The sequence below is a fragment of the Thalassophryne amazonica genome, chromosome 13 (genome assembly GCF_902500255.1).
Source record: "Thalassophryne amazonica chromosome 13, fThaAma1.1, whole genome shotgun sequence".
Lineage (NCBI taxonomy): Eukaryota > Metazoa > Chordata > Actinopteri > Batrachoidiformes > Batrachoididae > Thalassophryne > Thalassophryne amazonica.
The window spans coordinates 26113751-26128641 of record NC_047115.1 but is presented as its reverse complement, the minus strand read 5'-3'; the positions used below and the strand labels follow the sequence as shown (position 1 = coordinate 26128641).

The 14891-nt window shown below is 42.5% G+C and overlaps 1 protein-coding gene across 2 annotated transcripts in view; it reads right to left on the bottom strand.

The window, feature by feature from the left end:
- The window catches only part of LOC117523436 (formin-2), a 102324-nt gene that overhangs the window by 23105 nt on the left and 64328 nt on the right, over positions 1 to 14891 (bottom strand). For both annotated transcript variants that reach the window (XM_034184971.1, XM_034184972.1), the window contains exon 13: positions 1053 to 1145. In XM_034184971.1, the coding sequence (XP_034040862.1) occupies positions 1053 to 1145 (93 nt within the window). The remainder of the gene's footprint in view (positions 1 to 1052; positions 1146 to 14891) is intronic.

The window sequence follows — 14891 nt, the reverse complement described above, 5'->3', positions numbered from 1 at the left end:
TGACACAGTCATCAGTAATCTATTTGTAAGTGGTGAAATTGACAATTACTGATCTCGACAGCATCATTCACATCTCTGCTTCCTCAGTCTAAGACTGGGAGATGCCTGGGACGAACTTATGGACCCATGAGGTCACTGAACAGAGGCGCCAGTACCTTTGCAGGTGCTGGCGCCTCTGTTTAAGTCTTTATGATCCTGGTGCTTGGTTGTGAGACTTGTCAAAGCAAATCACTAGATGTCTCTGGTATTAGGTCTCTTCGGAGGATCTTTGGGTACTGCTGGACTGAGTTGGTCTCAAATGAATGGTTACATAGGGAGGCTCAGATGAGGAGTATCACTTGCATGGTGAGGGAACATCAACTACCACATTTTAAGCATGTGGTGCTTTTCTCCTGGCATGATCCAGCATGGAGGTGCCTCGGTGTTGACCACACATCCTCACTCCCAACTCATTACATATGTACTGTATGTTTGGTCAGTGCCCTTTTGCATCACTATGTAATGAGTTGTGTAGCTCCTTCGCATCATTTAGTGATGTGTAGGGAAGCACATTAATATACAGTAACATCATTTCTCTTTGATAACATACAGAACTGCCTGCTTGACCCCCCACATAATCAGAAATTATTTATCTGTTTTGGCAATGGCTATGTTCACAGTTAAGGTTTGAGTTTGTGTTAGCATTTCCACGTATGTTATTAAGTGAAGCGACAAGGATACCCAACTCATCAAAAATTGACATTCATTCAAAACAATGGGTTTTGTATCAAAATGACATGGCAGTGAGAAGGTGTTCCTGTTGAGGATCCCAGCAGATGGAGAAGGCCGAGGGGAAACCTACATTTCACCTGACTGTGGCAGATAGATGGCTACAGTTACTTTTGAGAGGTGGGGATGGACCGGTTTTCTGCATGAGTGGTTGCTATGGAGTACCAAAGGCACTGTTACAGTGTGGTCGATGCGGCAACGTGCAACATCCCCACATACTTCTAGACCTGAACTGATAATCAGAGAGTGGTGACAGTCTGGCTGATGTCGAAAGATGTGCTCACCTTGGCAAATAAATTCATCCATCTTGTCCTTAAAGGGTTGCAAGTTCTTTTCTGAGGACAACTTGCAAACTTTCACCATCTCAGCTGAGCATGCTGAAAGAAGAAAGTGATCATGAGGAAAAAAGAATGACAGGCCACGCAAGCCATAACTCATTCTTATACTGACACATGCACGTGTTCACACTCACATTTATAAATATGTACATTTGGAGACACACACACACACTATATACAATGTCACTCATCACTCACTCATCTTCACATGCTTTTCCAGGTTCAGGGCGCGGGGGCAACAGCTCCAGCAGGGGACCCCGGACTTCCCTTTCCCGTGCCACACTGACCACATCTGACTGGGGGATCCAGAGGCATTCTTCAGAGGTTTGACTATCGGCAAAACCCTCCTTTCCAGCACCCTGGAGTAGACTTTACCAGGGAGACTGAGTAGTTTGATGCCCCTGTAATGGTCCCCCTTTTCAAATATGGGGACCACCACCCCAGTTTGCCGCTCCTTAGGCACTGTCCCAGACCTCAACGCAATGTTGAAGAGACGTCTCATCCAAGACAATCCCTCCACACCCAGAGCCTTCAGCATTTCTGGACAGATCTCATCAATTCCTGGGGCCTTGCCACTGCAGAGTTGTTTGACTACCTCAGTGACTTCCACCAGGGAAACTGATGAAAATCCATCATCAGCTTCCAGCTCTGCCCCTACTATAAAGGGGGCTCCGGTCTGATGCAGGAGTTCCTCAAAGTGTTCCTTCCAGTGCCGGATTACATCCTCAGTTGAGGTCAACAGAGTCCCATCCTTACTGTAGACAGCTTGGATGGTTCCTCGTTTTCCCCTCCTGAGGTACCTCACAGTCCGCCAGAAGCACCTTGGTGCCAACTGAAAGTTCTTCTCCATGGTTGCTCTGAACTCCTCCCACACCCGGTGCATTGCCTCCCCCATAGCAGAGGCTGCTGCTGCCACACACATACCTTGCAACTGCCTTTGGAGTCCTCTGAGATAACATGACCCGGAAGGACTCCTTCAGTCGGACGGCTTCCCTGACCTCCGGGTGTCCACCATGGTGTTTGAGGGTTGCCACCCCTTGAGAAACCCAAGACCTTCAGGCCACAACTCGCCGCTGCAACTTCAGCAATGGAAGTTTTGAACATTGCCCATTCTAGTTCAATGCCCCCAACCTCCACAGTGATGCTAGAGAAGCTCTGCCGGAGGTGTGAGTTGAAGATCTGTCGGACAGTGGGCTCATCCAGACTTTCCCAGTTTACCTGCACTATCTGTTTGGGCTTACCAGGTCTATCCAAAGTCCTCCCCCACCCTCTGATCCAACTCACCACCAGATGGTGATCAGTTAACAGCTCTGCCCCTCTCTTCACCCGAGTGGCCAGAACATGCGGCCTCAAATCAGATGATACGATCACAAAAGTGATCATCGATCTTCGGCCTAGGGTGCTCTGGTATCATATACACTTGTGAGCATCCTTATGTTCGAACATGGTGTTCGTTATGGACAGTCCGTGACAAGCCCAGAAGTCCAATGCAGGTTTAGATCAGGGAGGCCGTTCCTCCCAAACACACCTCTCCAGGTGTCTCCGTCATTGCCCACGTGTGCATTGAAGTCCACCAGCAGAACAATGGAGTCCCCCACGGAGCCCCCCACAGGACTCCATTCAGGGACTCCAAGAAGGCAGAATACTCCAAAATGCTGTTCGGTGCATATGCACAAACAACAGTCAGAGTTTTCCCCCCACCACCTGAGGATGCAGGGAGGCGACCCTCTCATCTACTGGAGTAAACTCCAACATAGTGGCACTCAGCCGGGGACTCATGAGTATCCCCACACCCACCCGGCGTCTCACCCCCTGGGCTACTCCAGAGAAGAATACGGTCCAATCCCTATCAAGGAGAGTGGTTCCGGAGCTGAGGCAATGTCACGCACTTGTATTTGTACTTGTGCATACACATTTTTTACAGGTACTCTCATATACATACTATACATATATTCACACTCACACAAGTATATAGTCAGTCATATACACATGATTCTCACGCACACTGTCAATTCTTCTTCATGCATATGTATTCACGCATACGAATGAATGAATGAATGCTTTTGCTTCTGCCTATACCCTTTTGGGCACATGGGTACATTGTTAAATTGTTTTCATTATGAGTTTTCTTTGCTATTTTGAGTCTGTGTGTGCCAAATAAATTAATTAAATAATTAATTCATTCAAGTCATGCATGCATCTATTCTCAGCCATGCAAAAATATATTTTCATTCAGGGTCATGTAAGGTCCAGCAGTATGCACTGGTGCTATGCATCACTGGATCCACCACATTATGGAACAGGCCTGGGTTCTGACTAACCACCACCCAGGCAGAGAGCACCTCCCAAAGGTAATGGTGCAATGTGATGTATGCCAGTATTCCTTTGGCCTTTTCCAGTTGCTGGAGTGTCCAGCTCTCAGGTCCCTGCCCACTGGAAAATCACAGAGAAGTGTGCCACATGGTCCCCATGTAACAGCTAACATTTCCTCACAACGCAAGTAGTATGCCTTGTTTGACAGTCATTGCTACAGTATCCAAGAAATCTCTGTAGCAACCTGTTTCCAAAGACATCCAGTCAGTCCCAAAGGTCACTGGTTACTGCCCAAGTATCACACCCATACAGTAGGCCTGGAGACACAAGGACCTTGAAGACTTGGGTCTTTAATCTCCTGGAAAGATACTGTCATCACCAAATACCTCAATCGAGTTAACGTACGTCTCCATAAACTCTTACTAGAAGTCTCTCAATGTCATATGCCAAGTTTCCAGAGTTGTGTCTATCACTGTAAAAGTAAGCAAATGTCTCAACAAGCTTGGCACAGTCATCACATTTGATGGTCAAGACCAGCAAGTCACTGAAGGCTTGGATGTTAATGTGGCTTCATGATAAGCAAACCCAGATGCTCCAACTGCTCATGCTGCAACCACAGTATCCATCGATTCCCCAAAGATTGCAGCATTATATGCAAAATCAGGGTGAGTGAACCTTTCCCCACCAACAAAGGCATCCAAGTCATAATATAAGTCACAACTTTAACCAATTTCCAGTCCATGCAAACACTGAACAGAGCAGGAACCAGAACTTTGAGTTCTCCGCATCCATAGAGAAATCTGACAAATGACAGAAATCATAAATAAAAAAAAAGTCAGAGACCCTGCCTCCACTCCACACAGCACCTGTGTACAGGTCAGTTATAACGTTCAGCAACTTACTGGAAATCAAACAATTTCTCTGGATGTCTTAAAAAGTAGCTGAATCAAACATGAAAAAAAAACACACCCTACCAATATTCACACTCATGTTCAATGGGTTTGTGCAGAGTTGAATGAATGAATGGATTGATTCTGGACACAATTCAACAATAACAACAACAACAACAAAAAAAACCCTCATAACAAAACAACAACAATGAATCTGTGTGAGCGAAACGGTGATGGCAGAAGCAAAGCTTATAAATACCCACCCCTTATAATATAAAAATAAGAAATATACACACATATATACATGCATGCACACAAACAATATCTACACATATACATCTACATACATAGATATATACATGCATACATACCTAGATATACACACAGACACACACCCATGATGACAAATACCCAAAAATGCAAGCAAAATTAGTCAATGTACTCAAATTTACCAAAACACAACCAGACAAACAATGGTGCATAACATACAATCCCGAAAGTGATAACAAAATCAATAAACAATAAAAGTCTTCAAACTATAGCAAGTAATTTTATTATTCTTGTAATGCCTTTTAAAGCTTACTAAAGTACCAAGATTGTCAGGACAGTTATTCCAGCTGTTAACACCTTTTAACAGAAACACTAACTTTTTGCAGTCGTTCGGATCCTTAATTTCTCAAAAAATAAAATTCCTCTCAAATTATAACTGGAGTTCCTCAGTTTAAACAGATCCTGACAATGTTGTGGCAAGTTTATTTTTTTGACTTTATATATAATTTGTATAAAGTTAGAAATAAAGTTAGATATAGTTTACGGCCAACATTTTGGCATAAATTTATGCCAAAAAAGTTGGTTTAAACCAGACTGCTCTGATTGCTTAGTAAGCAGCTGGCACTGAATCATACTGAGAATGACCTTTGCAAGTATCTTGTTTGAATTAAAATGTCCAAAATTAAGGTATTTAAACTCACAGTGAAGAAACATACTTTATAACATAGATAAATCCAATAAAAATATTAAGGTCTAAATAATGGAATGGATAGGTATTGGCACACACACTTTAACAAGTAAGTCATCACTTTTCCAGCCAGTTTTCTTTAGATAAGTCACAGGGATGGATACACGTAGTCACTGAATGTGTCTTGGACTTCATTTATAAGACACAAATTAGAAATTCTATGACGTGTGATAAATCTCCCGAGAGTAGGTAGTTCTCAAGAATGACCCCTCATGAGCATTTTGAAAGAATTGTAGACTTATGTGGCTGTAATTGGAAATTATAAACAAAGTGCAACTTTTGTAGGTTGAATCATCAGTTCAAGAGCTTCATAGTTTCAACATTAAAAACAAGAAAACTGCAGTTTTCTACTATTTGTGGTTAAAAAAAATAATGGCCATGCGTTCAGCAGATCACATAGCTGCACTGGCGCATCCAGGAAGGTTAACTGCAAAATGATTCATACAGTAGTGCAGCTTGCAATTCTTAAAATGACTTGTCAAATCTGAAAATGGACCTGTAGTTACAGCCTCCTGCTGTTTTACACAAAGATAAATAATCCCAAAGTTTTCCTCACCATGAAGTGTACAGATTTTATCTATGGTACTCTGACTGCATCAGTGCTCGTTAGTTGACTGATAGAATCTTTAGCTGGAGTGGAAAAAGTTTTATTGATGCATCTGTGATTTGAGCTGTAATTAGAGACTACATCCTGCTGAGGTCTGTTTGGTAAATCTGCTGAATGTGTGCTAATGAAGTGTTTGGAAAACCATAATGGCCCATAATGACTAATGCGACACCTCAAAGATCTAGGAGGCCCTGCACTCTTGATCCCAGGGGAATCGCGTAGTCATGGTCTGTTACGACGACGAATGCACAACCTCCACAGAACGCAGAGAGGACGCAAGGCACTTTAGGGAATGCAGAGGTCAGGACTGGGCAACTGGTAATTCAGAAACCATATGCTGCCTCCTCCAAAGGCAGAGCAAGCTACCTCCACTAAGCTTCTAACTGATGTCCTTCAAGCCAGCCAAGGCCATTTCTGCACCGCCTACCTATCGGAAACCCCCTCTGGGAGCTGTCAACTAAACTAGTGTCTGTTAGAGCGATCAGCTGGCTCTGCTAGGTACAGCATGTGATAATGCATTTATGCATCGCCAGCATGTGCCACTGCCACTTGGGGCAATTTCCCCTGTGAGCCACTCGGTCTTTATGACACACAAATAATGAGCAGCCTAAAGAATCATTATAGTCAAGATAAAACAACATTTGGCAACATGGATCAGACGTCCGATTGGTTTAGCAGCGCAGATGCATAAAACCGATAGAGACCAGACCAGGTTTGGGGAGTTGTCAATCGAACTGCAGGCATGCACATTCATCTGCACTCTGTGCACACAGTCATTTTTTTACCACCTGTAGGCACTTCAGTCCTTGGAAAGTGTTCCAAGTGCTGAGTGACTTAAGACAGAGTAAAGAAAGAGAATATTTCCCAACTGCCTCATTCATTAGAACTTTTTTCCCCCCACTCAAACCAGTGTGGCTTCTCGAGGCAGTCTTAGTGACTGTGTGAAAAGCATATTTACACATTAGTTCCTGCAAACTCTTCGCAGATTACTTACATTTATTACGTCCTCCAAGGACGTAATAAAATCATCTGCATTTATTTATTTCTCTATCCGTCTTTTAGCAGGATTACGTCAAAACAACTGCACGGATTTTGACAAACTTTTTCACCACAGATAGATATTAGGCCATGGAAGATTCCACTGAATTTGGGAGGTGATCCAGATCTGGATTCTGGATAAAGATTTCACTTTATATAGGCTTTATGTAAGAAAAAAGGAAAAAAAAAAATCAACTACTTCACAGATTCTCACCACATTTGCACCACAGATAGATATTAGGGCATGGAAGACTCCACTGAATTTTGGAGGGGATCTGGATTGGCGGACGTCAGAAATCTCGGACTGCTGTTATTTATTATATGTATTTGAAATCTTTTGGCATCACAAGATTTACCTGACATCAAATTTACTTGAAAGATTACAGGACTCCATGGCTGTAATAGTTTGGTTTGTGATAACTGTGTGAAACGGACATATGAAAAAAACGTTTATATATATAGATATATATATATATATATATATATATATATATATCCTCTACTGGTGGTTGGCTCTCACTGCGGTATTGTATCACTTCCTGTTCCGGAGCACAGCGGTGTTTTTCTGTATCTGTTAGTTGTTTAATCTGCGCAGTTAGATTGATCTAGTTATCTAGATTACGATTTGTTTCCCAGTGTAATCTTTACGTGCCTTAACTAAAGCACTCCTTCTGCTGAATCACCTCTAAATTATTTACACATTATTCACTTTGCGTGTTTTTAGGAATCCGCTAGCTTAGCGTAGCTACTAGCTCTTAGCCGATTTAGCATGGCGGCTTCTCCTGTCTCTCCCGCACTTTTCTGCTCTGGGTGTGAAATGTTTAGTTATTCCTCGGCCTCCTTTAGCAGTAACGGTACTTGTAATAAGTGTAGCTTATTCGTAGCTCTGGAGGCCAGGCTGGGCGAATTGGAGACTCGGCTCCGCACCGTGGAAAATTCTACAGCTAGCCAGGCCCCTGTAGTCGGTGCGGACCAAGGTAGCTTAGCCGCCGTTAGTTAGCCCCTGGCAGATCCCGAGCAGCCGGGAAAGCAGGCTGACTGGGTGACTGTGAGGAGGAAGCGTAGCCCTAAACAGAAGCCCTGTGTACACTGCCAACCCGTTCACATCTCTAACCGTTTTTCCCCACTCGACGACACACCCGCCGAGGATCAAACTCTGGTTATTGGCGACTCTGTTTTGCGAAATGTGAAGTTAGCGACACCAGCAACCATAGTCAATTGTCTTCCGGGGGCCAGAGCAGGCGACATTGAAGGAAATTTGAAACTGCTGGCTAAGGCTAAGCGTAAATTTGGTAAGATTGTAATTCACGTCGGCAGTAATGACACCCGGTTACGCCAATCGGAGGTCACTAAAATTAACATTAATCGGTGTGTAACTTTGCAAAAACAATGTCGGACTCTGTAGTTTTCTCTGGGCCCCTCCCCAATCAGACCGGGAGTGACATGTTTAGCCGCATGTTCTCCTTGAATTGCTGGCTGTCTGAGTGGTGTCCAAAAAATGAGGTGGGCTTCATAGATAATTGGCAAAGCTTCTGGGGAAAACCTGGTCTTGTTAGGAGAGACGGCATCCATCCCACTTTGGATGGAGCAGCTCTCATTTCTAGAAATCTGGCCAATTTTCTTAAATCCTCCAAACCGTGACCATCCAGGATTGGGACCAGGAAGCAGAGTTGTAGTCTTACACACCTCTCTGCAGCTTCTCTCCCCCTGCCATCCCCTCATTACCCCATCCCCGTAGAGACGGTGTCTGCTACCAGACTACCAATAACCAGCAAAAATCTATTTAAGCATAAAAATTCAAAAAGAAAAAATAATATAGCACCTTCAACTGCACCACAGACTAAAACAGTTAAATGTGGTCTATTAAATATTAGGTCTCTCTCTTCTAAGTCCCTGTTGGTAAATGATATAATAATTGATCAACATATTGATTTATTCTGCCTTACAGAAACCTGGTTACAGCAGGATGAATATGTTAGTTTAAATGAGTCAACACCCCCGAGTCACACTAACTGTCAGAATGCTCGTAGCACGGGCCGGGGCGGAGGATTAGCAGCAATCTTCCATTCCAGCTTATTAATTAATCAAAAACCCAGACAGAGCTTTAATTCATTTGAAAGCTTGACTCTTAGTCTTGTCCATCCAAATTGGAAGTCCCAAAAAACAGTTTTATTTGTTATTATCTATCGTCCACCTGGTCGTTACTGTGAGTTTCTCTGTGAATTTTCAGACCTTTTGTCTGACTTAGTGCTTAGCTCAGATAAGATAATTATAGTGGGCGATTTTAACATCCACACAGATGCTGAGAATGACAGCCTCAACACTGCATTTAATCTATTATTAGACTATTGGCTTTGCTCAAAAAGTAAATGAGTCCACCCACCACTTTAATCATATCTTAGATCTTGTTCTGACTTATGGTATGGAAATAGAAGACTTAACAGTATTCCCTGAAAACTCCCTTCTGTCTGATCATTTCTTAATAACATTTACATTTACTCTGATGGACTACCCAGCAGTGGGGAATAAGTTTCATTACACTAGAAGTCTTTCAGAAAGCGCTGTAACTAGGTTTAAGGATATGATTCCTTCTTTATGTTCTCTAATGCCATATACCAACACAGTGCAGAGTAGCTACCTAAACTCTGTAAGTGAGATAGAGTATCTCGTCAGTAGTTTTACATCCTCATTGAAGAGGACTTTGGATGCTGTAGCTCCTCTAAAAAAGAGAGCTTTAAATCAGAAGTGCCTGACTCCGTGGTATAACTCACAAACTCGTAGCTTAAAGCAGATAACCCGTAAGTTGGAGAGGAAATGGCATCTCACTAATTTAGAAGATCTTCACTTAGCCTGGAAAAAGAGTCTGTTGCTCTATAAAAAAGCCCTCCGTAAAGCTAGAACATCTTTCTACTCATCACTAATTGAAGAAAATAAGAACAACCCCAGGTTTCTTTTCAGCACTGTAGCCAGGCTGACAAAGAGTCAGAGCTCTATTGAGCTGAGTATTCCATTAACTTTAACTAGTAATGACTTCATGACTTTCTTTGCTAACAAAATTTTAACTATTAGAGAAAAAATTACTCATAACCATCCCAAAGACGTATCGTTATCTTTGGCTGCTTTCAGTGATGCCGGTATTTGGTTAGACTCTTTCTCTCCGATTGTTCTGTCTGAGTTATTTTCATTAGTTACTTCATCCAAACCATCAACATGTTTATTAGACCCCATTCCTACCAGGCTGCTCAAGGAAGCCCTACCATTATTTAATGCTTCGATCTTAAATATGATCAATCTATCTTTGTTAGTTGGCTATGTACCACAGGCTTTTAAGGTGGCAGTAATTAAACCATTACTTAAAAAGCCATCACTTGACCCAGCTACCTTAGCTAATTATAGGCCAATCTCCAACCTTCCTTTTCTCTCAAAAATTCTTGAAAGGGTAGTTGTAAAACAGCTAACTGATCATCTGCAGAGGAATGGTCTATTTGAAGAGTTTCAGTCAGGTTTTTAGAATTCATCATAGTACAGAAACAGCATTAGTGAAGGTTACAAATGATCTTCTTATGGCCTTGGACAGTGGACTCATCTCTGTGCTTGTTCTGTTAGACCTCAGTGCTGCTTTTGATACTGTTGACCATAAAATTTTATTACAGAGATTAGAGCATGCCATAGGTATTAAAGGCACTGCGCTGCGGTGGTTTGAATCATATTTGTCTAATAGATTACAATTTGTTCATGTAAATGGGGAATCTTCTTCACAGACTAAAGTTAATTATGGAGTTCCACAAGGTTCTGTGCTAGGACCAATTTTATTCACTTTATACATGCTTCCCTTAGGCAGTATTATTAGACGGTATTGCTTAATTTTTCATTGTTACGCAGATGATACCCAGCTTTATCTATCCATGAAGCCAGAGGACACACACCAATTAGCTAAACTGCAGGATTGTCTTACAGACATAAAGACATGGATGACCTCTAATTTCCTGCTTTTAAACTCAGATAAAACTGAAGTTATTGTACTTGGCCCCACAAATCTTAGAAACATGGTGTCTAACCAGATCCTTACTGTGGATGGCATTACCCTGACCTCTAGTAATACTGTGAGAAATCTTGGAGTCATTTTTGATCAGGATATGTCATTCAAAGCGCATATTAAACAAATATGTAGGACTGCTTTTTTGCATTTACGCAATATCTCTAAAATCAGAAAGGTCTTGTCTCAGAGTGATGCTGAAAAACTAATTCATGCATTTATTTCCTCTAGGCTGGACTATTGTAATTCATTATTATCAGGTTATCCTAAAAGTTCCCTAAAAAGCCTTCAGTTAATTCAAAATGCTGCAGCTAGAGTACTGACGGGGACTAGAAGGAGAGAGCATATCTCACCCATATTGGCCTCTCTTCATTGGCTTCCTGTTAATTCTAGAATGGAATTTAAAATTCTTCTTCTTACTTATAAGGTTTTGAATAATCAGGGACCTCGTAGTACCATATCACCCCAATAGGGCGCTTCGCTCTCAGACTGCAGGCTTACTTGTAGTTCCTAGGGTTTGTAAGAGTAGAATGGGAGGCAGAGCCTTCAGCTTTCAGGCTCCTCTCCTGTGGAACCAGCTCCCAATTCAGATCAGGGAGACAGACACCCTCTCTACTTTTAAGATTAGGCTTAAAACTTTCCTTTTTGCTAAAGCTTATAGTTAGGGCTGGATCAGGTGACCCTGAACCATCCCTTAGTTATGCTGCTATAGACGTAGACTGCTGGGGGGTTCCCATGATGCACTGTTTCTTTCTCTTTTTGCTCTGTATGCACCACTCTGCATTTAATCATTAGTGATCGATCTCTGCTCCCCTCCACAGCATGTCTTTTTCCTGGTTCTCTCCCTCACCCACAACCAGTCCCAGCAGAAGACTGCCCCTCCCTGAGCCTGGTTCTGCTGGAGGTTTCTTCCTGTTAAAAGGGAGTTTTTCCTTCCCACTGTAGCCAAGTGCTTGCTCACAGGGGGTCGTTTTGACCATTGGGGTTTTACATAATTATTGTATGGCCTTGCCTTACAATATAAAGCGCCTTGGGGCAACTGTTTGTTGTGATTTGGCGCTATATAAAAAAATTGATTGATTGATTGATATACACACACACACACACACACACACACACACGAGGTCTGTTAGAAAAGTATTGCACCTTTTTATTTCTTGCAAAAACCTGATGGATTTGAATCACGTGTGCTTGCATGAGCCAACCTTGAACCTTCGTGCGCATGCGTGAATTTTTTCCCGCCTGTCGATTGCATCTTTTTCTGGTAAGCAGCTTTTGTGTGAGGACATGTGTAGTGTGCTCGGTGGATTTTCACTTCAAGGAAAAAGACGGAACAACGCCGCATCAAATTTTGCCAGAAACTGGGTGACAGCCAGGTGGAAACCACTCGGATGATTCAGACGGCTTTCGGTGATGATCCTGTGGGCATCACACAGATTAAGGAGCCGTACAACCGGTTTAAAGACGTCCGCACAACGGTGGAGAGCGAGCCACGCTCCGGTCGGCCATCAACATGCTGAAACGACCGGATCATTTCCAAAGTGAACGCTGTGGTGATGCGGGACTGTCGTGTGGCTATCCGATTGCGGAAGAGGTGGACATCAGCACTTTTTCGGTACATTCCACTGTGACAGAAGATTTGGCCATGAAAAAAGTGGCGGTGAAATTCATGCTGCTGCTAACGGCGGAGCAAAAGCACCTCTGTGTTGAAGTCTCACAGGACATGCTGTGACATGTCCACCTCTTCCACCATTTCTCGGATAGTCACACGACTGAAAAGTCACCGAAAGCCGTTTGAATCATCCGAATGGTTTCCACCTGGCTGTCGCCCAGTTTCTGGCAAAATTTGATGCGGCGCTGCTCCAGTCGTTCCGTCTTTTTCCTTGAAATGAAAATCCACCGAGTGCACTACACATGTCCTCACACATCCAAAACCAGCTGCCATAGGGACATTGCATTAGTCGAGAAAATTACATTCTGTTTCACTGGAGCAAACCAGGTTTGGCCTTGAATAAATTCAGAGTCACATCACTCAAGGTAACATTATAAGTTGCATATTTTAAGTCCACATACAACTTCCTAACTATTTCTAATATTACTTGCACAATTTAGCCACTACATGTTATCAAAGCTTGAGCAACCTTGATTGTGACCTTCAAAACCACTCATGGTGAAATGTGATGACATATTTTGAAAGGTCACATGTAATTTCCTATTCAACCATTAGTCTATTGCTTCTGATTCATAAGTTACAAGCCTTAGAAAAATTACTCCCTCTCAATTTCCATTGAGGAAAAATTCTCACCTTGACTTTTGCCCCTGAACCTGAAAAGTTAATGGGGCCGTCTTGGGGTGAGATTAAATCAATGCACAAATTTTGGTTAAAATTAGTCAGTTTTTGAGATATTTTGTGAATGACACAGAAACACACACATGCAAGTGAAAAAATAAGACCTCTGCAGGAATTTAAGCTGCTTCAGAATTGTGTCAGCAAAAAAAACAGCATCTCCAAATTTCAGCTTTCAGACCCATTTTCAGTTTCATGCAAAAACACAAATTGTAAATAAATAGATAATAAGATGATAAGGCAGCCTTCCACCAAGTGACAAGAGGATCTTTGGTTCAAATCCCCAGACTGGAAAAATGTCGCTAGGGTTCCTTGTTGCTGCTGGTGTGGAGTTTTGTGGCTTGCATGGCACACTGGTGTGTGAATGGCTGAATGTGAGGCATCATTGTTAAGCCTTTTGAGCATCTGCAGCAGTTGGCAAAGTGCTGTAGAAACAGTTACCATATTTTCCAGTGAGTCGCAGGTTTGTTTTTTTTACTAGTTTGGTAGGTACTGTGACTAACATACAGATATGTACAGTGGGGTAAAGTAATCCGTCAGTCCCTGATTGTGCAAGTTCTCCTACTTAGAATGATGAAAGAGGTCTGTAATTTTCATCATAGGTACACTTCAGTTATGAGAGACAAAATGAGAAAAAAAAAAAATCCAGAAAATCACATTGTAGGATTTTTAAAGAATTTATTTGTTAAATTATAGTGGAAAATAAGCATTTGGTCACCCACAAACAAGCAAGATTTCTGGCTCTCACAGACCTGTAACTTCTTTAAGAACCTCTTCTGTCCTCCACCTGCTACCTGTATTAATGGCATTTGTTTGAACTCATTATCTGTATAAAAGACACCTGTCCACAGCCTCAGTCAGACTCCAAACTCAACCATGGCCAAGACCAAAGATTTGTTGAAGGACACCAGGAAGAACATTGTAGATGTGCACCAGGCTGGGAAGAGTGAATCTACAATAGTCAAGCAGGTTGGTGTGAATGAATCGACTGTGGGAGCAACTGTAAAAAATAGAAGACATCGAAGACCATTGATAATCTCCCTCGATCTGGGGCTCCATGCAAGAGCTCATCCCGTGGGGTCAAAATGATCATGAGAACGGTGAACAAAAATCCCAGAACTACACGGAGGGACCTGATGAATGACCTGCAGAGAGCTGGGACCAAAGTAACAAAGACTACACACTACATCGAGAGGGACTCAAATCCTGAAGTGCTTAAGCCAGTATGTGTCCAAGCCCATCTGAAGTTTGCCAGAGAGCATATGAATGATCCAGAAGAGGACTGGGACAATATCATGTGGTCAGATGAAACCAAAATAGAACATTTTGGTAAAACTCAACTAATCATTTTTGGAGGAAGAAGAATGCTGTTTTCTGCAAAGGGGACAGGACGACTGATCCATGTTAAGGGAAGAATGAACGTGGCCATGTATCGTGACATTTTAAGCCAAAACCTTCCATCAGTGATAGCATTTAAGATGCAATGTGGCTGGGTCTTCCAGCATGAGAGTGATCCCAAACACACCGCTTGCGCAA